We start from the raw sequence: 24,454 nt of genomic DNA on the forward strand, positions 1-24,454 counted from the left end.
TCACTAACACCATTTCATTTTGTTTCTTTCTCTGTCTGTCTCTCTCTCTCTCTCTCTCTCTCTCTCTCTCTCTCTCTCTCTCTCTCTCTCTCTCTCTTCTCTTCTTTGCACTCTCTCCCTCTCTTTTAATCTGTTTTCTCTGCCTTTATCAGGCACTCACAATCTTTCTCTATTCTAGTTTTTCTCCTTAACTTAATTTATTTGTTCATCAAACACTCACACATTCTTTGTTCTATGTTTTCTCCTTAACGCTCCACTGTTTTTTTAATCTAACATTCACTCATTCTCTTTCTCACTCTCCCTCTCCTTTCAAACACTCTACTCTCACTAACACGCGCTCGCACGCACGCACGCACGCGCGCGCACACACACACACACACACACACACACATACACACACACACACGGGGGAGCGCGGTAGCCGAGTGGTTAGCATGAGAGACTCTCACACCTCTCTCTCTCTCTCTCTCTCTCTCTCTCTCTCTCTCTCTCTCTCTCTCTCTCTCTCCCCTTCACTCACTCGCTCTCTCTTTTTTATTTTTTTGATCAAGACTTGCAAGAAGAGAAATGAATTACAAGCCTTTAGAACTGATTGTCCCCAGTTATTTTTTGTTTAATACGCACGATTAATCATTTTTTAATGGCTGTATTGCCTTTGGAAAGACTCCTGAGCAAGCATATCGGCCTCTCACTTATTTCCTCTTTTCAGTACGTTTATTTCAGGTAAATGAGGAAACTTTGTACAGGCAAATCCTCTTAGCCAAACTCGACAATACGATTCGTTGGAAAAATCATTCTGATAGCGCAGAATCTTTTGAATGGAAACAGTTTATTCATAAATATCTTGGAGGTAGTATTATTACATTTCTTTACTTTTTAAATAATCGATACGTCCCGATTTAACATATACAGGATGTCCTTATTAGATGGCCTGGCTGAATTTCCCTTCAGCCATTAATGACGCTATCAAAATAACACAAAATAAGTGTTTAATTTTTTTAGTCTAGTTTCTAATTGTTACCTTTCTTGTAGAAAAATTTTACAGGGTAAGTCAGTCCCAGTTCAACTTCATAATTTCAAATACAACCCTATACATCCTGACACATCATTTCAAGGATATTTTACTCGAAAACAATGGTGCAATCGGATTTTAAATTGGCCAAAAAATTGCTAAAATTATGACAAAAAGTTTAACAAAAAAGCATTTTGTTTGTTTGATTGTTAAATCCAATAATTTGCTTCTTTCCTAAAGTAAACGTTAATTACCTTTATTGTTTTAAATTATTATTGTTCACATTCTGTTATTATTTTTCAAACACGCATTATGAAAGCAAATCTAAATTCCTGGAAGTAAATAAATTTTACAATAGTACCTATTCGTTATATTCAGTATTCCATTCAAAATGAACCGAAGTATGGTACCGAAATGAACATTTTTCCGATCAACCGTGAGTTGGTCATGCACGTCAGGACATATGGAAGAAAGTCGAAGAGGAAAAAATCGCCTTACCTACATGGGATCCTCAAAAACACGAAGATTTACAAATATATATGTCGGGGAAGGAAAACGTCAGTGCACCCGCGGGAATGACGTCAACAGTAAGCAGAAAAGAAACCCCGAAGGAGAGGAAAGAACAGAACAAAAGACAGAGAGGAGCGTCATTCCAAATACGTTGGGAGTAGCTGGAAGTTGTTTTCCATCCTTATGACAAGTTTCCAATTTTCTAAATTCTAAAAGAAAAATAATAAATTGTGTGTGTAAAGTACATTAAGTAGTTTCTTTCAAATGAGTTCCGAAATCGAGGAGGGAGAAATCCCGTCTGCGGAGCCCTCAACCCGTTCTTCGCCGAAAAATANATATATATATATAGATTTATAGTGTCCAATAAAATTGACATATAATAGTGGGCGAATGAGTGAAACATACATAATCAAAACGTGTAATTGGCTAATGTAAATTAATATGAAAATATATTACAAATACAGCAAAAAAAAAAAAAAAAAATAGTGGTGGTATTGGGCGTCGTGCAATCGAGTTGTACTCCCAGAAATTTTCTGATCACCCCACATTTATTCGTGTTGCTCGCAAATGAGGAGATACGGATCAGTTGCTGTTCCATCACCAAGAAACCGACAGCACAATTTCCGAGGAGCTGAATATTTTAGTTCGCCAAAATCCGAATTACTGTTTCCGAAAGGGTTTTAGGCTTTTCGACTTTGATTATGACTGGCGTCTATCGTTCCTTGCACAAATTTCGATTTGGGAAGCTGAAGAAAACATTCTTCCATACATCCCACGGACTGATGAATCCAAGTTAACCTCTAATTACATACAAAACCGTTGGAATTTTCGAATTAGGGCAGAGGAATATCCGAGAATTTGGAACTTTTGCCGTCATTAGTAGTTCACAGTATCAACCTTTGTTCATCAAAGGGGACTTCTCGGAAATAAATTAATTGAACCTTATTTCTACGAAATTAATTTAAATAGTGTTCCTCAATTTTTTCAGGGAGGTTTTACCAACACTATTAGTTGATGTTCCTCTGCAACAACGGCAACGAATGATACCTCAGCTTGATGGACGCCCCGCACACAATATTTGCAGATGAAACGTAAGGCCCGATCTGTTGCGTCCTCGGTCGCTCGATTTACCTCCTCTTGGCTATTTTCTGTGAGCCCATTTAGAAAAACAATGTCTACGCCAATCATAACCCAGCAACCTCAGTTGAAGAACTGTGGCAAAGAAGAATATACTTGTCAAACCATCTCCTCTGAATTTACACTCTCAGCACCGGTGAAGAGAGATTAGAAAGAGCAAATCTTTGCATCTTTACACAAGGCAGGCAGTTTGAACATGAAATGTGATTAAAAAATGTAGCAGACTAAATGCTCGCTTGATAAAAAATAACAGAATGTAAACAATAAAGGCAATTAATGTTCACTTTAATGAAGAAGTAAATTATTGGAATTAACAACGAAACAAATGAAACGCGTTTTTTTTCAAACTTGTTGCTATAACTTTGTCATATTTTGACCAATTTTAAATCTGATTGCACCATTGTTTTCAGCGTAAAAACTGCTTTAAAATGATGTGTCAGCAATATAGGGACGTATTTGAAATTTTGAAATTGAACGGGACTGACGCACCTTATATAATATAATCTCCACTAAAAGTCAAAATTTGAAACTAGACTAAAATTATTTTATATAAAAAACATGCATACAATATATAAATATACACTTTTGTTTGTAGTGTCGTTGGTTCAATAGAAAACAGCCGGGCCATTTAAAAAGGAAAACTCCGGTATTCCAAATAATATGTCGCGATAAATTTTATCAATAAATAAAAAATAACGCGGGGGAGCGCGGTAGCCGAGTGGTTAGCATGAGGGACTCTCACGCCGCGGTCGTGGGTTCGATTCCCACCGTCGCCTCTGGCCCTTTTTTCCCGATAACCCCCAATTTGAACAACATATATAAGAATTCGTCATGGCTAATATGCAAAGTTCATAAGGCCAAAATAAATAAATAAAAAAAATAAACATTTTAGCACAGTCATTTCTTTGATGTTATCAATTCTCCGATTAATATTTACGTCCGTTTAAAAAACTGCTGAAACCGTCAAGCATTACATACCATCTTGTATCTTGCACTGTTTTTAGTTTATCAATAAAATATGTCATAAAACAAAGCGTGTCATTTTTCCTGAGAAAGGTGTTTTAACTTGCTAAAGAAACAAAAGTCATCGGGCAACATTTTCATACATTTGCATGCTAACAGTGGTTGTTTTTGCCTATTCTCTCGCCTCAGGTCACAAGTAGAATTCATTTGAAATACATTTGAACTTTTCTCCTCTTCGATAAATGTTAGAATATAAATATTTTTGTTTTATCTTTTTTTTATGTCGATCTGAATCGTCTTTGTTCTAAATTTTTCCTTTAAGGTTAAAACGGACTTTGTTAATGAATGCCACCAAGTAAAGGTCGAGACAGAGCTTTTTACCTGGGAAAAATTTAACAACGCTCAGATCATTTCACGTTTTCATGTTTATTTGTCATTTTTTTAATATGCGTATGCATGTAACTAAAATACAAAATGTTTTTGTTAATGATTATTTGGATATCGTGAGATGCGGTCTGATGTGGCGTAAGTTTAGAAAAGCATTTTGTTTATCGTGCCAACGTTTCGATCTTTCAATTAATTAAGGTTTTAAGTTGAGATAAAAAATTCAGTGTCACGAGCGGGATTCGAACCCACGACCTTCGATACGCCGCTACTTTTGAGATGGGAAGTTAGTGCCCAAGGGGATCGATGTCACGATAGCTCAAGTGGTAGAGTAGCGGCATATCAAGCCGAAGGTTGTGGGTTCGAATCCCGCTCGTGACACTGACTTTTTTATCTCAACTTAGAGCCTTAATTAATTGGTCAAGGGGACCATGAAAAATAGTGAGTTTCGATCTTTATTGAGATCATCTTCAAGGCCTGGGATTTATATTGTTTAAATTATACAAAAACATTTAAGACGTGAAAAAATGAATTTTTACAAAATATTTGTACTCACTCTAAGTGTTGATTTTCAGTATAGATGTGTCACGGTTGTGTGTCGTGTTGAGAGTGCCATTGAGATGATTTTGTTTATATACGTTGGATTTTGAAAGAGTTGGGACAAAAGTAGGAATAGATCATTTTTATATGAGGAGACGGCTTCTTTGAGGTGAAAGGAGCCGACACTGGGAAAAAATATGTAATGGTTCGGCCTGAATTCAGGATTATACAGACGGGGATAATTAGGGAAATGAGAGACAAATTGTTGAAAAATTAAACTATGTATTGTAATGATTATTTTATATGTTTTTATATATATATGTTTATGATAACTGCGGCTGACTTTACATGTGTCTGTCCTGTAATTGATGCTGTGTTTATCTCTGTTGATGTCAACCATTTCTAAAAAGTTACGTTTATGTTTGTTTTGTTCTGTGTGTAAAATTTTTGGATTATTGAAATCAAAGTTGTGTTGGTGTTTAAAATGGCGGGTAGCCGGTGCTGCAGGATTTTTAGGTATTTTTTTAGGGTTGTTTGCCATCATAGATAGTTTGCCTTACCCTCTAATCCAGATATTGGGATGTAATACCGAGTTGCCGAACAATTTATACAATTGATTTTGTAAATTACATCAGACTTATTTGTTACTGGTGTGGGAGCTTTCATTTTGACATCTCACGATCTCCAATTAATCATTAACGGTCACTAAATAGAAGTTTTTGTAAATGTAAAATTAAGCTGATGAAAATTCCTTCTTTGTATATTCTTGGCTTAATTACTGTCGGGATAAGAGTAGCTCAAAGATAAAAAGCGAATATGATTTGTATTCTGTATAACATGGTACACACATCAGTATACAAGGAGCGATTTAACATTCATAGGTTTAAAACTTCCCTTTGATCCTTGGAAGAGCTTTTCCTTTGACTGTTATCCTCAAACACATCCCAGCGCACTCGACACATCATATTGCAATATCCTTCTCTGGACCGTACATTTCCGAATCATCGAAAATATCATCACTCGGAAATATCAAAGAGTAATTGATTATCTTTTATAATTTGATACACGTCTAGATGTAGTTTTTTTTACTTCCCTTTATGTGCGATCTACGTCATGTATTTTTTGAGTATCTGGTCCGGCCTGACAACAATAGCTGAGGGTAGTGAAATCCCGTCATCGATTGATTTCGCCCACTTGAAAACTGATTTGAACCCAGTCCTTACTGCATAACAGAACAAAGAATATGATATTTTAAAAAAACTATTCGGGCAGTATTTATGACACAGATTGTTTTTTTAAACGGAAAACGAAATGTAATACTTATTTTTTATATGCAAACCAATAAGTAAAGAACAATTTTGAATTGAAATATCTTCTCCTTTTATTTTGGCTGTTGTTAATTTCACGTGAAAGGAATATTTTTAAACTTCAACACCTCTTTGTTTTTGTTAATTTTTATTGCCTGTACTTATTTCGGAACCATATAAATCTTCTTCTTTTTTTGAAATATATTATTTTAATGGTTAAATCCCAGTCGACCTCGACAGCCGAATGGAGTGATTATTAAGTTTGACGGGGGCGGAAGAACAATGGCGGCACCGCTTCCCATTTTCGATGCCGAAGTGGTTTCCATTTACGTCCCAATTTAATTGAAGATAGAAGCCGTCAAATGAAGGCGCGGGATATGCTAAGCCGGCACCGCCGTCAGGTCGTGCTCAATGGTCGGGCCCACGCCGCGTCTTCCCTTCGCGAATCCTGATTTATAATCATGTACAACCGTCTTGTCATGTCGAATAGGACAATTAAACTTCATAAACCCCCTATCAGCAAACATTGCTGGAATTAAGCAGCCTTATGGAATGCGTTGAAAGCTTTCGAGGCTTGCACATTAAGAAAACGATCCGATCAAGCCAAGACTCGCCTTAATAAAACGTCCCGAGACCTTTAAAGCAATTATTAATACATGAGAATTTATCGAGCAAAGGTCAAAAAGTATAATAATATCAATTAAGAAACATCCATTATGAAAATTAAGTAAAACGGAAGTGTTAATTATTCGAAAGCAGGAAAGTGAGTTATTTTTTTATTCATAAAAGCCTAAGCTTATCGCCAAGGGTTATAACGAGTTTGAACATGAAACTGTGTTTCTGATTACATTATTTTCTAATTAAATTCTAAGGTTTTTTTTCAATTTATTAAATATTTTAATTGTAAAGGTTTTTTATCCAGGCCTCTTCCCCACTGAGTTGGTCTGCTTGGCATATTTTGACATTTCGCAGTTTTCTATGGTATGCCTGGTTTCAGATCATCCAGGTCTGCCAGACGCTTTTCGTCAATATTTTGTTGCTGGTCCGTGCGATTTTTCGTCTGTCATCTCTCTTTATCGATTTTATATGAACCATACATGGGTCAGTTGCACCAGTCGCGATTAAAGGCGGAAAAAATAAGGTAATTTAAAAAAAAATAAGGTCAATTTATGACAAATAATTTTTCTACTTTTGTATTTTGTTATAGAAATATTTTATATATTTTAATGGTGCATACATCGTTAGAAAGCTACTTTCCACTTCATTTAAACGGTGTGTTTGACGTTAGCATAAATACCGTTTTTGAATTACAATGTTTCAATCAGATATTCCGATGATGATTTTTCAACAATCGAAAAAATTTTAGGGGTAAAAAAACTCAAAAAAACCACAACCAGTTTTTATCCATACCGTTTCGGATTTATTTTAATCCTTCCTCAGGTCAGTTAACACAATGGTTCAAGCAAAAAAAAAAAAAAGCCAATATGGTAGATATCTCTTTCAGACTCCGATTTTTTTTTTTTTTTTTTTTTTTTTAATAAACTGTTATAAAATATTAATACTGACGACCCCTACTTGAACCATTGCAAAACTGGTTGTGCTTTTTTGAGATGACCTATTATCCCACCATCAAAAAGGAAAAATCGTAAGTTAAACTGTTGAAGTCGAAATATAAGAAAACATCGGTAAAAAAAATCGATAGATTTAAATCCAAACAAAAGTTTATATTTAGGGATCTCTAAAGGTGCTGAAACGCTATTTCATATTAGTTTAACGAAAAAAAGACCTAGTGTACTTAAAAAATATTTAGTTTTTAAAAATTTTTGGTTATTGATAAACTTTGATAGCTTTGTGTAGAGATTAGTGACCGTTAATCGATAGTTATTCAGATATCGTGAGATGCGGTCGGGTGTGATGTAGGTTTCAGAAAAACATTTTCTTTATCGTGCCAACGTTTCGATCTTTTATTGAGATCATCTTCAGGGCTTATCCACATCCTAAATGTATTTGTTAAATGTAAACATTGTTTGTAAATCCCAGGCCCTGAAGATGATCTCAATAAAAGATCGAAACGTTGGTACGATAAAGAAAATGTTTTTCTGAAACCTACATCACACCCGACCGCATCTCACGATATCTGAATAACGTTGATAGCTTTATTTTTGTTGGTATATTTTTATGAAAATCTACATAAAAATGCAATAAAATTATATATTCACATAGTTGGTTTGAATAAGTAAACAAAAACTATTAAAAAAATGCATTAGCAAAAAAAAGTTAGCATATTTTTAACCATTTTTGAATTATAGCGTTTCAATCACATATTCCGATGATGACCTCCCAAAAATCGAAAAAAAATTCAGGGGTAAAAAAATCTATAGATTTAAATTCAAATAAAAATTTATATTTAGGGATCTCTAGAGGTGCTGAAACGCTATTTCATATTAGTTTAACGAAAAAAAGACCTAGTTTACTTAAAAAATATTTAGTTTTTAAAAATTTTTGGTTATTGATAAACTTTGATAGCTTTATTTTTGTTGCTATTTTTCTATTAAAATCTACATAAAAATGCAATAAAATTATATATTCACATAGTTGGTTTGAATAAGTGAACAAAAACTATTAAAAAATGCATTACAATATACAAATTTTTGTTTGGAGAAACTAGGGTCTATTCACAAAAAGTGGCGTATTCGTGTCCAATATTTTGGAATGTAGAATCACCAAACAAGTCCAAATCCGTGCCCCACCAACCTCGTTAGTTCAATTATAATGTTTAAGGGGATTTATTGATTTTTACCAAGGTGAAAATTAGAATTTTTTTAAAATAAATTTAATTTTTGTTAGTTTATGGTAGATTAAGTTTAATCTGGATAGCTTTCTTATTTTTTTGTAGTTTCTTCGTTTTGACACGATAAATTGGATATATGAATTTGTTTTTAATTAAACGTATAGATGTGTGATTATTTTTAAGTAAATTTTCTTTGCCATAAATTGCGCTGACTTTATAATTAACCTTTAAATTGGGAGAGAGATGTGTAGTTGTATTGGGAGAGATATAGTTTATTTTATCATTGAAATCCAAACTCTTTTCCTCCAGAAATCTCTCGCAGCTTTTTATTCAACCACTTGACTTGCAATGGGTCAAGGTAAGAAAAAAATAGGCTTACCTTTTGGAGGCGCCGTGCTGACGAAACTTCTGCTCGCGACAAGGAGACACACCCATAGTGTTGTCCAACCCTGTCCTATCATTTTCTTATCTAGAAAAGAAAAAAACAACTTTTGTACAATTTTAATTTCATCAAATTAATAAATAGGTTATGTGTATAAAACAAAAAATGTCACGGATGTTAGATTAGGGGCGACGGATTTGCCATCTGAGGAAGCCGGCATAGTCAAGAGTGATATACGCTTAAAATGATGACTGGGTTGCCGCTAATCCCGTTTTAGTTCCAGCCCATTGCCTCAAAACTGTTGGACCGGCAACTTCTTTGCCTTTATCTAAGGCAGACCACCGTGTAATGGGACACCCGGTTCATTTTACCGATTAGCAAAACTCCGAACCGAGCAATAAATATGTTCGTGTGTCTCTCCGCGCGTGATTGTGTTATATTACTTGTGAAGTTCTAAGTTTTTAAATAAACATACCATAATTTGATCCGTTTTATTGATTTGTGAGGAAAATTATGCATGTTTTCATGTTTTCTTGCCCTTACCCCTTGTATAATAAATTGTTTACGGTCGGTGGCTTCTTCTTTTGTACGAATGTCAACACTTTTTAATTCTCTTCCAAACAAAAATGTTTTACTTTAATAGCATTTTGTTACCTGGGAATAATTCAGTCTTTACCAAAATGTCAACGCGTATTTTTGCGTAAACTCAGTCGAAACTGGGCCGAAACGGTCAAAAGCATTAATGGGAAATTTGGTGTGACGTAGGTTTTAGAAAAACATTTTCTTTAACGTGCCAACGTTTCGACCTTTATTGATATCATCTTCATGGCTCAAAGTTTGTGTTCCGTGTAGATGTGTCATTCTTGTGTGTCTGGGCACTCTCAACACGTCACACAAGAATGACACATCTATACGGAAAACAGACACTTTGAGCCCTGATGATTTTTCAATAAAGATCGAAACGTTGGCACAATAAAAAAAAAAGGTTTTTCTAAAACCTACGTCACACAGACCCCATCTCACGACCTCCAAATAATCATCAAGTAACGTTCACTAAACACCACACACTAATGGGAAGTCTGATGCAATGGCAGAGTGTGTGAGGGCACTGTTCAGAGATAGTTTAAACAATTTCGAGAGGCAGACTTTAGCCTGAAAGATAAAGAAAGTCGTGGAAGGATTTCTTTCCTTGATGATTTGATGGTGAGCTTTGGTCGAAGAAAATCTCAGAACAACTGTTGAAGAAGTTGCAGAGAATCTTTCAGTTAGCATATCGACCATCGCTGACCACCTTAACTCAATTCGAAAAGTGAAAAAGCTCGAAAGTTGAATTCCTCATGCATTAAACGACCGCCAAAAAAATGAACGCTTTGAAATTTTTTTTCAATTAATTAATTTTTATGTAAGGTATTGGTTGAGATAAAAAAAGCCCGTGTCACTAGCGGGATTCGAACCCACGACCTTCGGCTAAATACGCCGCTACTCTACCACTTGAGTTATTTACGAATGACTTTCGATCCACTCGGACACCCATTTTTTTAAATCTTTTATCACATGACATTTTTATCATTGCTGTTTGTTTATATGAAAAAAATTATTTATCTAAATCTATCTACAAATAATTCCATTGTCAACGCAGGGATTCGAGCCCAGGACCGTTATCGTCTCAATTACAATCCGGCAGTCGCCTTAAAATAAATATTGATTATGTTCTAAGGGTGACTTTGTGGGGACGGCAACGACTTCGGCAATTTCAGCCATAAACGGGTTTCTGACCCTGGCTTTCCGATAAAAAGGGCTAACATTCCGATTGGAGGCCGTTTCCTACTTACAAGGACCCGATTTCAGTGCTCAGCGGGCGGTTAAAGGGCGTTTTTTGTTATTTGTAAAAGGGATCGCACTAGAAATAAGACCGTTCCATTCCGCCAGGGCTTTCGTGCTGCGAATGTAATGAGCATGCACTCCCCGGCCGAGGATCAGCCACTCATGAATCATAAACCGTCGCGATATGCTAAAATACGCCGAATCCGACTCTTTTTGTACTCTCGCCTTTTCAGAAGTCCCACTTACTTGCATTCCAAATTGTAAAGAAAATAAGGCAGGAATAAGGTTTATTTCCTTATCAAAAATCAATAAGTTTTTTAAATTGTATAATAATATAATAATAATATTGCTTTATTAAAACAAAATTAAAACTCTTCGTTATACTAAAGAACAAAAGCATTACGGACATGGATCGTCCGATCCGTCTGCGAGAGGTCATTGGTTTACAAACATATATGCAGTTTAGAGAAGAAAGAGAGAAGAATTGAAAAAAAAAGAGAGAAAAGAAAAAATATACAAAACAATAAAATCAAATAAAATACAAAATACTAAATGCGCAATACAAAAAAAAAGTAAACAAGCGAACTAGTATTAAAAATGAAGTCTATATCCAAAATGTTGATGGCTTCATAACAATGAAAGAATAAAACTTAAAAATTAAATTCTTGAATCAATTCGTATCTGTAGCTCCAAGCATGTTTAGCATACCGAATAAAGCGTCGAAAATTTGTGAAAAATAAACTCAAGAACCGCAATAGCTTACTTCTTGGGAGAGCCAAACAACCAAGGTGTAAGAACCGAATCTCACCCAAAATCGAGCACTCCACCAAAAAGTGAAACAGTCTCGACGGAACTAGAATTGCATAGGGAGCATATACCCAAGTTACCCCTATTTCACACTGCTGAATTTATATGTAAAACCTTACATTTCAGCTTAAAGTTGATTGAAGTATGCGGGGTACTACTGTGACTCATCATTGTAAAGGTTCCGGGTTCGAATCTTAGTGACCCTGCGGTCAAAAGTACTTAAAAATTCACTAATTTCGTGGTCCGCTCGACCAATTTATATATTACAATTAATTAAGGTTTTTAGTTGAGATAAAAAAAGTCAATGGCACGAGCGGGATTCGAACCCACGATCTTCGGTTTGATACGCCGCTGCTCTACCACTTGAGCTATCGTGACCTCGATCCACTCGGACACCAACTTCCCATCTCAACCGCACCTTTTGAATTTTCCCTCCTTTTTGCCATTTTTCAAATGTCGTGTAATCGGATTGGATTCTCGACGACAAATGAAATGGCCACGGACAGCTTTAGTGAAGTATACTTCATTTTAAATCATTAAATTCACTAATTTCGTGGTCCGCTTGACCAATTTGAAAAATGACAAAAAGGAGGGAAAATTCATAAGGTGCGGTTGAGATGGGAAATTGGTGTCCGAGTGGATCGAGGTCACGATAGCTCAAGTGGTTGAGCAGCAGCATATTTAGCCGAAGGTCGTTGGTTCGAATCTAGCTCGTGCCATTGACTTTTTTATCTCAACTAAAAACCTTAATTAATTGTAGTACTTAAAAATCTTAATCCTACTTAAAAAAATACAATTATGAGGAAGAAGAGCAACAAATCATTTATGCCTTAGGAAAAAAATCATAATTATCCAGAATCTGTAAGAAAATTAATTGCTTGCTAAAATTATTTATTTACTTACATGGCAAGAAAGTACTGTCATTTTTCAGGAATAATTAGCTCAATATTTACATTTTTTGTGTATATTATTTTCGATTACAAATACGCTTGTTTAATCCATAAATTAAAAGGCTTTAATTCGCCTTAGTTTTTGTTTTCAATTTCTTTAGTTGTGTAGAATAATTTAATAGGTAATCATGTCTTTAGATTTAACGCATTTAAGCCATTATTTACTTTATGAATTCCAAAAAGGGAACAATGAACTGTGGCATCCGAAAATGTCTGTAGAGGGTTTAATAGTAAACCCGTGAATGTTCGTTAAGTTCAACGGTAGTTTGTTCCATTTAGAGAAGGAAATGTTGTTCTTGAAGATGATACGCTCAGTGGACGTACTTCGGAGGTGGACGATGACATATTGAGGCATAGGCTAACAGAAAATACCTTTCTGAATAACCATTGAAAAACACATCCAATGACTTGGGTTTGTTCATCACATGGAATTTGGCGGATTTCATTTTGCTCTTCACTCCTCTGTAGTAACTATTACGACCCGTTGCTTCATAGATTGGCAAGAGGTATGAAAATTGGATCACATACAAAAGCATAGTCCGCAAGAAAGCTTATTGCCAACCCGCTCAACGGCTCCTAGTTGTTCCCACACGACAAATGCACCAACCACTGTGCATTTTTTTGGGATAGGTCCGGCACTTTGCATTTTGTGCTTTTATCACAAGGGAAAACTTTTAATTGTTAACTGTACTGTGAGCAGTTAGCCCGTTGAGCCTTTCAAACAAAACAAAAACCGCCTGCACTAGCAAACAAAAAAGGTGTCGCCGCGACAACGCCGCCCCCCACGTTGCTTAGACGGCCAAACAAATATTATCTAATCCGAATTGACAAATTTGATCACACCCGATCATTTCACATTGCGATTACTATTAATAAAATAGCCAAAAATTTTAAAGTTTTGAAAGTGTTCAAACGTTTCTGGACTCAAAAGTTGGGAATTTTATGCAAAATGAATAGTCGTGCTACCTGAAACATTGCATACATCTCCGAATAGTTAAAAATATGCTAGGTATATAAAATATACATATTTATATATACTGTAAAAAGTCGAAATTTTATTGCCAACCTAATAGCTGTGTAAAAACCGTGTTAAATTAAATTACTCATTAAGAGAAATTGTTTAACATTTCTATTATTTAATAATTTGGTCATCGTTAGACTATTGACAGCGGTTAAATCAAATCAATAGTAATTGACTATGGTCAGCCGATTCCTGCTATTGGACCGAATCCAAATGTGGTTCGGTTTAAATCAATTACATTCAGAAAAACTACAAACTTATTTTCATAAGTTCCAAAATATGTATTATGTTTTAGAGGGTTTTTGAATGATGTATCTAATAAAAATATGATTGATGTAAATATATCATTATTTGGTGATGAACTTTTTTAAATTTCAAATAAGGTCAACAAAAAGACAAGCGAATTTGCCGGTTTTGTTTTATCTATTTGTTCAGTGATGCATTTTTCTTCATTATACAACAAACTAAAGCACTAACAACAAAATTGACCTTAATCACATTGATCCGCATGTTCTCGCTGTTTTGATTTATCGTACTTGCCCCAGATATACGTTAATTCGCTTCACCAAAACCAAACGCACCTAAGTTGACATTTATCTCTTTTATTATTTTTCTTTTCTGTCACAACTTGCAAGTAATTTCATAGAATCAGAATAAGGCTAAACACATCGATAATAGCCGGACCATAGTTTAAATGTAAAATACAACTTAATATATCAGTAGGACAAAGTCAATCCTGTGCTTACTAATGCTTCAGAGACAGAAAACCAATATTTATCCACTAACCACTAATTCCACAAACGATGCCTTCCTTCAACTTGGAATACTGTGCTCACTGGTCAAATCATTCCACTACTTACTTAATTTGTCTCTTTCTAACGGCGAATTTCCCACATGTTTAAAAACAAGTGAGATCATTTCTTTATGTAGAACAAGAGAGTGGACCAACCCTAGAAACTATTAAATTCACTAGTTTTCGTGGTCCGCTTGACCAATTAATATCATTCAATTAATTAAGGTTTTTAGTCGAGATGAAAAAGTCAGTGTCACGAGCGGGATTCGAACCCACGACCTTTGGCTTGATAGCCGCTACTCTACCACTTGAGCTATCACGACTTCGATCCACCCAGGCACTAACCTTCCCATCACAACCCCTAGAAACTATCATCCAATTCAGTCCATAATTTTTAATCTACGCTAATCTCTTGTACATTCTCTTTCTATCCTTCCCTTAATATCTGATGAACGTGGCTTCTTTAAAGCAGTTCCACTAATACCTCTCCTAACCTCCCCGAAGAATTTCACTGATGCCTTCAACTCAATAACTCAAGTTGACGTTGCATATACCGATTTTTTCAAAGCCTTCGACTTGGTATTACTTCTCACTATAATTTTGACTTTTCTGGAGTTATGCTCTTCGGGGTTCGTCGACGTTTTTTAACAATTGCCTACAAAAAATCGAAATCTAGTCATTCTTACAATGTTGGTCGGTACAGACCTTAATAATATTTGCGAAGACAGTTGGAAAAATAAATTTAAAATAATTCCTTACCATTTTGTTGCATTCAGTTAAATTGTTCTTTCAAAGTTCTCATTGATTTAACATAGATTGCTTTTTAATGTTTCTCCAGCCAGGTTATTGACGTTGTATGATATAACGGTAACTCTCTTTTGTTTATACTATTGCTAGCGTCTCTGTACAGGGGCTTTGTCAATTGTGGATAAACACAGTCTGGTTAGCATTCACCGCAGAGCTCTCGATATTTATCGAAGTAATTGGGGATTAGCCCCACATTCCCGCTAATAAATTACATGCATACTCCACAATTCATTCACCCTACCCCAGAGTACTCGATATCTCTTAAAGTAATTGGGGAATAGCCGTGCCATTCCCGCTAATAAATGACATGCATACTCAACAATTCATTTACTCTACCCCAGAGTACTCGATATTTCTCAAAATAATTGATGATAAGCATTCGCGCTAATAAATTACATTCACACAATGATGATAAGCCTCTCTCCTCTCTCTCTCTCTCTCTCTCTCTCTCTCTCTCTCTCTCTCTCTCTCACACAGACACACACACACACACACCAGACTTCTTCACACTACCGCAGAGTAGTCGATATTTATCAGGTAATGGAGATAAGCCACTACATTCATGCTAACAAGTTACATTTACACTACTCCATAGTGCTCGATATTCCTTAAAGTAAAGGAAGATATGCCCTGCCATTCACGCTAATATATTATACGCATACTCCACAATTCATTCAATCTACCCCAGAATACCGAATATTTCTGAAAATAATTTATGATAAGCCCTACATTCACGCTAATACATTCACACACACACACAATTCTTCAAACTACCGCAGAGTATTCGATATTTATCAGGGTAATGGAGATAAGCCACTACGTTCATGCTAACAAGTTACATTTACACAACTCCATAGTGCTCATTATTTCTGAGGTAAATGAAGATAAGCCCTGCCATTCACGCTAATAAACACTCCATAATTATTCACTCTACCCCAGAGTTCTCGATATTTCTGAAAATAATTGATGATAAGCCTTACATTCGCGCTAATAAATTACATTCCCACACACACACACACACAAATATCAGACTTTTTCACACTACCGCAGAGTATTCGATATTTATCAGGTAATGGGGATTCATGCTAACATGTTCCCATTTACACTACTCCATAGTACTCGATTTTCCTTGACGTAAATGTTGGTAAGCCCTGCCATTCACGCTAATAAATTATACGCATATTCCACAATTATTTACTATAACCCAGAATACCGGATATTTCTGAAAATAATTGATGCTAAGCCCTACATTCGCGCTAATAAATACATTCACACACACTAACATCAGACTTTTTCACACTACCGCAGAGTAGTCGATATTTATCAGGGTAATGGAGATAAGCCACTACGTTCATGCTAACAAGATACATTTACACAAATCCATAGTGCTCGTTATTTCTGAGGTAAATGAAGATAAGCCCTGCAATTCACGCTAATAAATACTCCACAATTATTCACTCTACCCCAGAGTTCTCGATATTTCCCAAAATAGTTGATACTAAGCGCTACATTCGCGCTAATAAATTACATTCACACACCAGACTTCGTTCTCACTACTCTATAGTACTCGATATTTATCAGGGCAATGAGAATAAGCGTATTATTATTCATTTTTACTATTATAATAATTCGTATATCTTTTGTGTTGATATTCTATATCTTATTTGACATATTATTCCCATGCATTTATTTATATACCAATAATAATAGTAACAATCAATAATGTCATGCATCAGCACTAGTGATTACATCTAAAGTAATTCTTTAAATTCACTAATTTCGTGGTCCGCTTGACCAATTAAATCATTACAATTAATTAAGGTTTTTAGTTGAGGTGAAAAAAGTTAATGGCACGAGCGGGATTCGAACCCACAATCTTCGGCTAGATACGCCGCTGCTCTACCACTTGAAAAATGGCAAAAAGGAGGGAAAACTCATAAGGTGGGGTTCAGATAGGAAGTTGATGTCCGAGTGGATCGAGGTCACGATAGCTCAAGTGGTAGAGCAGCGGCGTATCTAGCCAAAGATCGTGGGTTCGAATCCCGCTCGTGCCATTAACTTTTTTTCATCTCAACTAAAAACCTTAATTAATTCTAAAGTAATTGTTTTTGCATTAAAGTTTGCATTTTGGAGAACGTGAAAATGTTAGTTTATTATTGTTGTTATTTTTTTTCATGCAGTCACATTAAATGAGGCAATTTCATAATCATTTTTATTATATTTATTGAATAATAAATTTTCATCTTGGTCCAGGGTGTCAGCTAATTGTCATTTGGATAAATTAAATTGTCGGAAGCAGAAATCAGGTTAAACCTATTTTGCCCATTTGGGCTGTTGAAGAAAAAAATAATATACAAAAGGTTCTCAGTTAATATTATTTATCACTTGGCTTGGATTTGATTAAGCTTCGCCACCCACGCAGCCGAGGGAGAAACCTTTCATGCCTCTCCCGCGACTTTTTGTCGACTATATTTCCTTTGAATTCCGAACTTTAATTAACTTCGAAAGCAGCTTCTCTTGTTTTCAAACACTTTTGAAATTTATCATTTCAAGTGTTGTCAAAGACGAATGATGCGGGTTTGTAAAGTTTTCACAACGTTAATTCATACTAATTTAGTTATTTTTAAATAAGGTATAAATAATCCGTTCTATTTTTACTATGTTTTGTCACTTTTCGAACTTCGCATAAATTTACCGATCCGGCTGGTCGAGTTCCATCATGTGCATCCAATGTGACGGAAAATTCCGGCAGAACTCTGCCCATTTGGGTTCCATTCGTAAAGACAACAAGACCGTTTTTCCTAAAGTGCTGCTTTTAACGTTTGAAGCTGTTGCAGTAAAGCTGGAATTGGAGGTCCGCTCGCTGGAAAAAATCCCGTAATGAAATATTCCCCTTTTTCACCGCGTGCACAGCAATCTCCCAATGCAATCACGCTTTTACGCTTTGTTAACAATGATTCGGCCATTTTTCATCATCCTTCTACCGAGACATGTTTGCAAAAAGAAATTAAAAAATTTTAAATACCATTCTTTCCGATTATGGCAAAACTCAGGTATTTATTACCGAATCCTTTATATTACACCGTAAAAATGAAACAAAACACTTCCAAATTTAAGTGGGAAAAAATCAGACTGAAAAGTCTCAAGCATACGAAAATGGTACAACGGCCAAATAATGAAAAGCAAAGGATTAAATAGAAAAAAAACAATCCAAAATTCGATAAATGATTTCAGCCGCCTGAAAATCGGTTATCCACAAAAACATGACCACACCAACCAACCTACGTTTAACAATTTTTATAGCCAAGCCGACTCTAATCTACGTCGTCACACTTTGTCGTTATTGGTTATTATAATATATATATACATATACTNACAAATGAGTAATCCTGTAAACGTAAACAGAATATTTTATATAGATTTTTTTTAATGAAAACTTAAAATCCTGCATTATTTTCCGGACAACCCAATAATATTTACGCACGAACTCATATACCTGGTCAAAGTTACAAGGTTAGTGGCCGATTGATTACTCAATAAAACAGAGGAAAATTTCACTCACAAAAAATAAGGGATGACCGGATCCTGTTCAAAAGCGACAGCACAACCGGGGCTATTAGAACAGAAAATTGGATCGCTCAGCCTACTCTCCTTTACTCGCTTTCAAAGGGAAAAAGGCGTTGTGAAGAGACCTTCTGAAAATAAAAGTTTTCAACTGACTCCTGACCTAAAAAGGGGCCAAAAGCCGGCCGTCAACAGCAGGATGAGCCCTCCGGCTTCAATTACGACCAGAGAACATTTCCTTCAAGTCTGTTAGCCCATTCATCAAGCAACTTTTTAACAAGCGAAAAATAATTTATATATGTATATAGGTTGTCCAATTTTAAATAGCGAGCTGAATTTCTCTTGAATAGATAATGTTATCGAAAAACCAAATACTTATTTAATATTTTTATCTAGTTAGTGTTAGCCCTTTTTAAAAATATATGATGTCAGGGTACTTCAGAGCCAGTATAACTTTGAAATTTTAAAGAAGAATACTTTCTACCCAGTGTTTAAAAAGATTTTTTCACTGAAAACGCAATCATATTTTCAATTCAAAGAATTACACAGTTTGGTGTAGAATGGTAAAAAAAACTTGATGATGTCATTGATACTTGATTCCAAGTTTTTTTTGCGCCAGGTCGAAAATTCCACTGATTGTATATACCATTTATGATGAACTTGGATACATCAGTCCACAGGATGTACGGGGATTATTTTCTTCTGTAATCCAAATCTAAAGATCTGAAACGAATATTAACCATGCGCAAGATGGGAGCGATATGGGTTAAAATTGTATGCTCGGAGGACACATTCTTGTTTTTTGAAAAAAAAAACTTCCCGTCTTTCAAAGGGAGGCGTGTATATTTTTGAAAACATACAACAAAATTTTTAGTTGTTCATCAGAATTATGAGGTAGATTTTTGATGCACCTCCAGCAGATAGATATCTCCTCATCATCGAATGCAACACGAAAAAGCGATTTGTGATTCACCCGAGAGCGATTGGGAAATATCTGGAAGGACAACTCGTCAGCACGACGAGAAAACTTTTCATAGATTTTCAATGAATGAACCGGACATAACAACCCGATCATTTTTTTTTTTAATATTGACATTTCTTTTTAAAAAAATATTGTTATTTCTTTTTAAAAATCCAGTTGTGTAAGCAATATCAAAACAATCTTGACAGACCAAGAAAAAAATTAAGAACCACATTATGGAAAATACTTATATATTGATGATGATACTTATGAATTTCTTGGGATGACGTTGACGGCTGTATGTAGCAGTGGCCAATGGGTACATTTTTGGCAAAAAAACGGTGGCATTTTAAAAAAAAGGTCTTTAGAATATATCTACGCTCCTGTTTAGAATTCTACATGTTCGAAACATATAGAGTACTTGTTTTACTCGTCAACATGATCCGAAGAAATTTATAAAATCGACTATCACTAAAAGAGCAAATGAAAATAATAAATAATAAAAACCAAATTAAAATAAACATTTCTTTTCATATTGTATGCTATAAGTTTGGTGTTCCTTAACCGATTTACAATCTCATTGCGCCATCGTTTTCAGGGTAAAACGTCCTTTAAAACACTGGGTAAAATGTGTACGTTCTCATTTAAAAATTCAAAAATAGATAAGAAAAGTTTCGGTCGCAAAAATTTAAAACTAGAATAAAATATTTAATATACGTATTTTTTTGTATTTTCGATAACGTTATCTGTTCAAGACAAATTCAGCCGGGCGAAAATAGAAAACGGAAATTAAATAAAATTGCAATACTAATACCACGTGGAAAATTAATATTCAACCACCTTTTTATTTAGCTTAAAAAACTTTAAATTAGTGCTTTACTCATAAATATCTTTCTTTTAGAATTTCTGATATATTGCAATTATATTTATATGTTTCTATTAATTAATGTTTTTAGTTGAGTTAAAAAGTCAGCGTCGCGAGCGGGATTCGAACCCACGACCTTCGGCTAGGTACGCCGCTACTCTACCACTTCTGCTTCCGACAATTTAATTTATTCAAATGACAATTAGCTGACACCCTGGACCAAGATGAAAATTTATTATTCAATAAATATAATAAAAATGATTATGAAATTGCCTCATTTAAGGTGACTTCATGCAAATAAAAATAACAACAATAATAAACTAACATTTTCACGCTCTCCAAAATGCAAACTTTAATGCAATTACTTTAGAATTAATTAAGGTTTTTAGTTGAGTTGAAAAAAAGTTAATGGCACGAGCGGGATTCGAACCCACGATCTTTGACTAGATACGCCGCTGCTCTACCACTTGAGCTATCGTGACCTCGATCCATTCGGACACTAACTTCCCATCTCAACCTTACCTTTTGAATTTTCCCTCCTTTTTGCCATTTTCCATTTTTATCTCAACTAAACACCTTAATTAACAGAAAGGTATTAATTGATCAAGCGGGCCACGAAAACTAGTGAATTTATATTTATATGGATATAGCAATAAAAAGTTTTTGTTCTTAGACCTCTATTTTTAAAACAATTAACATAGCTTCAAAAGAAAGGTTTTTAATTGAGTTTAAATCGACCAGCCGCTTTCTTGAAATACCGATATTTACATAATAATCAATAAAAGAGTACGTTTTTCGTAACATATTTTTATTACATGACGCAGTACAGTAATATGACCTACCATCATTCGCTATTTTTTCTTATTTATTTGTCATTTAATTCATGGTATCCTATTGATTTTAGTATCGCCTGACAATGTTACATATTATCAGTATGTCCATTATATATGAGTGCATTTTTTTCGTAAACTATATTCATGAGGTATTTTCTATCTTGACTTTTTTTTAATACGTAAACGCGGCAAGATATTTTTTTCTGAGGTACGTTTACTTCTTTTGTATAACAACAAAGAATTCTTCGTATATCTTCCAATAAATTCTGTCTTGCGTCAACCAGGGAGAAAGAGAGAAGGAGAGAGAGAAAGAGAATCAACCTGTCCCAGAATTTAGTTATATAAAAAAACATATAAAACCATAATTAAGAAATTGTACTTTTAGGATATACTGTAGGTAAATGGGGTAATTTATTTTTTAAATACTTTTAACATTTTATCTGAATAGCAGTAAGGATATAGGCTTAGGAACAATAAATAATATGTTACAAAATATTTATAACAACTTTAAAAATTATAATAAATTATTTGGAGATCGTGAGATGCGGTGTAGGTATGTACGTAGGTTTTAGAAAAATATTTTCTTTATCGTGCCAACGTTTCGATCTTTAGTGAGGTCATCTTCAGGGCCTGGGATTTATAAACATTGTTTAAACTTTACAAATTACATGTAGGATGTGAAAAAAGAAAATAAATAAATAAATAAATTTATACAATGCTAGAAAATTTTATATAAAAAATGAATTTATACAATGCTAGAAAATTTTACATTAAAAAAATTGAATTTATACAATGCTAAAAAAATTTAGATTCAATCAAATTATTTATATTTTTATTTTTTTATCTAAAATTTTCTAGCATTGTATAAATTATTTTTTGGATATAAAAGTTTCTAGCATTGTATAATTTTATTTATTTGTAAAATTTAAACAATTTTTATAAATCCAAGGCCCTGAAGATGATCTCACTAAAGATCGAAACGTTGGCACGATAAAGAAAATGGTTTTCTAAAACCTACGTCACAACACACCTCATCTCACGATGTCCAAATAATAATTAACTAACGGTCACTAAACACCACACAATAATAATAAAAATATTATGTTATTATACTATCTTTCAAAGGTATTTGATACTGCCGATCACAAGATTCAGGTTAATAAGCTGTATCTTGGCACAACGAATCCCCATTAGACTTTTTTACAGACTTTATAATTGATAGAAGTCAAATTGTGCCTGTAAATAATACTTCACCTAGTCAAAGTATGGTTAAGTGTGGGATGACTCCAGGGCTCCATTTCGAGCTCGATTTATTTTATTATTTTCTTAAATGAGTTAAACTTATATGTCAATAGTTTAAATAAGATTCAATTAATAAGGTTTTAAGTTGAGATAAAAAAATTTAAATAAGGATATTTTGACATTCTTGCTGGCTTTTTTTTTTTTTTTTTTTACTAAACTGTGATATTGACGCTTTAAAGTTGTTATTAAATGTAATTTATGACCATTTCAATGCAAATTTTTAGTGAGTATGACAAAAAATCGGTTTATGACTTTTAACAATGAATCAGTAGACTGTGATAATTTCAGGTTTTATTATAGATCGTAGATTATGTTGGCATGACCGTATTGATAATGTATGTAGTAAATTATCATCTATATGTAATCTCATTTATAAATTGAAGGGATAAATTAATATTTGGGCTGTCAGAAATGTATTGTTTCACCTTTGTTTCAAGGTATAATTATAGTGTTCGATTTTGGGGTGTTGACCATTATGCTTTAAAAATCATAAAAACAAAAAAATTAAAGAATAATATTTGGTGTTAAGCCAAGGGAGAAATGTAAACCACTTTTTTAAGAGTTTAATCTGATAAGAGTACCTGCTCTGTACATTTATTTAAATCGAAAATATATAAAATGAATTTATTCAATGCTAGAAAATTTTAGATTAAAAAATTTGAATTTATATAATGCTAAAAAAATTTAGATTCAATCAAATTATTTATATTTTTATTTTTTTATGTAAAATTTTCTAGCATTTTATATATTCATTTTTTTATCTAACATTTTCTAGCATTGTATATATTCATTTTTTTTGGATATGAAAGTTTCTAGCATTGAATAAATTTATTTATTTGTAAAATTTAAACAATGTTTATAAATCCAAGGCATATATATATATGTAGGGAATTAAAGGTCTCCCACAAATAAAAAGATAAAGATTTAAAGTTTATTGGTAAAGAACACATAAACAAAAGTAAAAGGATAACTAGTTAACATTAAAATACATTAGCGTAAAAAGAAACGTGTTCGTAGGACCGCGTGGTGGTAACAACTCAAACTGTCAGCTGGGGCCCAGATAGAGGGGAGAGACAGGGTTCCCGCCATGTAGGGCCTCCGTTGACGTAGTGGCGGTGAACATCCTACATTCGGCCATCCTGGATATCGTCCGTCCCGGACGATGTGTCGTAGAGTTGATCAGCTTCAGTCGTCCATGGTTTCATGTAGTCTGCAGCGGTAGACGTTTGTAGTGGTCCTTCAGAGTTCCCTATCTTACGAACATCGTACCTGTTTGGTCCTCGAAGTTTAGTTATAACGTATGGTCCTAGATATTTGCGGTTGATTTTTCCTGAAGGATGGAATTGTGAGCGTTGTATGGCCACCAAGTTTCCGATGTTGAAAGGATGGTGCGGCTTCCGTCGTCTGTTGTAGGTTTTTCGTTGTTCCTCCTGAGCGGATTGAATTTGCTCTCTAGCCTTGATTCTTTCCTCTGCACGTCCGTCCATAAAGTGTTTTACGTACTCCTCTTCGATAATGCTTTTAAGTCGTAATTCGTTAGGTTGTTTCATCTCAACTCCGATCATTAGCTTAAACGGTGTCGTTTGAATTGACCGCTGATACGTGCTGTTTATTGCTCGTTGAACCAATGGTATGTGTTGGAACCATTTCTCCGGGCGTTCTAATGAATATTTTGATACAATGGGGATTATTGTACGATTT

At 34.4% G+C, this 24,454-nt stretch overlaps 1 protein-coding gene across 2 annotated transcripts in view; it reads right to left on the minus strand.

Annotated features, from left to right (window-relative positions):
* Positions 1-24,454, minus strand: part of LOC106668311 — a 222,177-nt gene that overhangs the window by 134,672 nt on the left and 63,051 nt on the right. For both annotated transcript variants that reach the window (XM_014396936.2, XM_014396935.2), the window contains exon 2: positions 9,024-9,113. In XM_014396936.2, coding sequence (XP_014252422.1) covers positions 9,024-9,105 — 82 coding nt within the window. In that variant the 5' untranslated portion in view covers positions 9,106-9,113. The remainder of the gene's footprint in view (positions 1-9,023; positions 9,114-24,454) is intronic.

Source organism: Cimex lectularius, unplaced genomic scaffold (assembly GCF_000648675.2).
Source record: "Cimex lectularius strain Harlan isolate CLEC.00 unplaced genomic scaffold, Clec_2.1 scaffold11, whole genome shotgun sequence".
NCBI lineage: Eukaryota > Metazoa > Arthropoda > Insecta > Hemiptera > Cimicidae > Cimex > Cimex lectularius.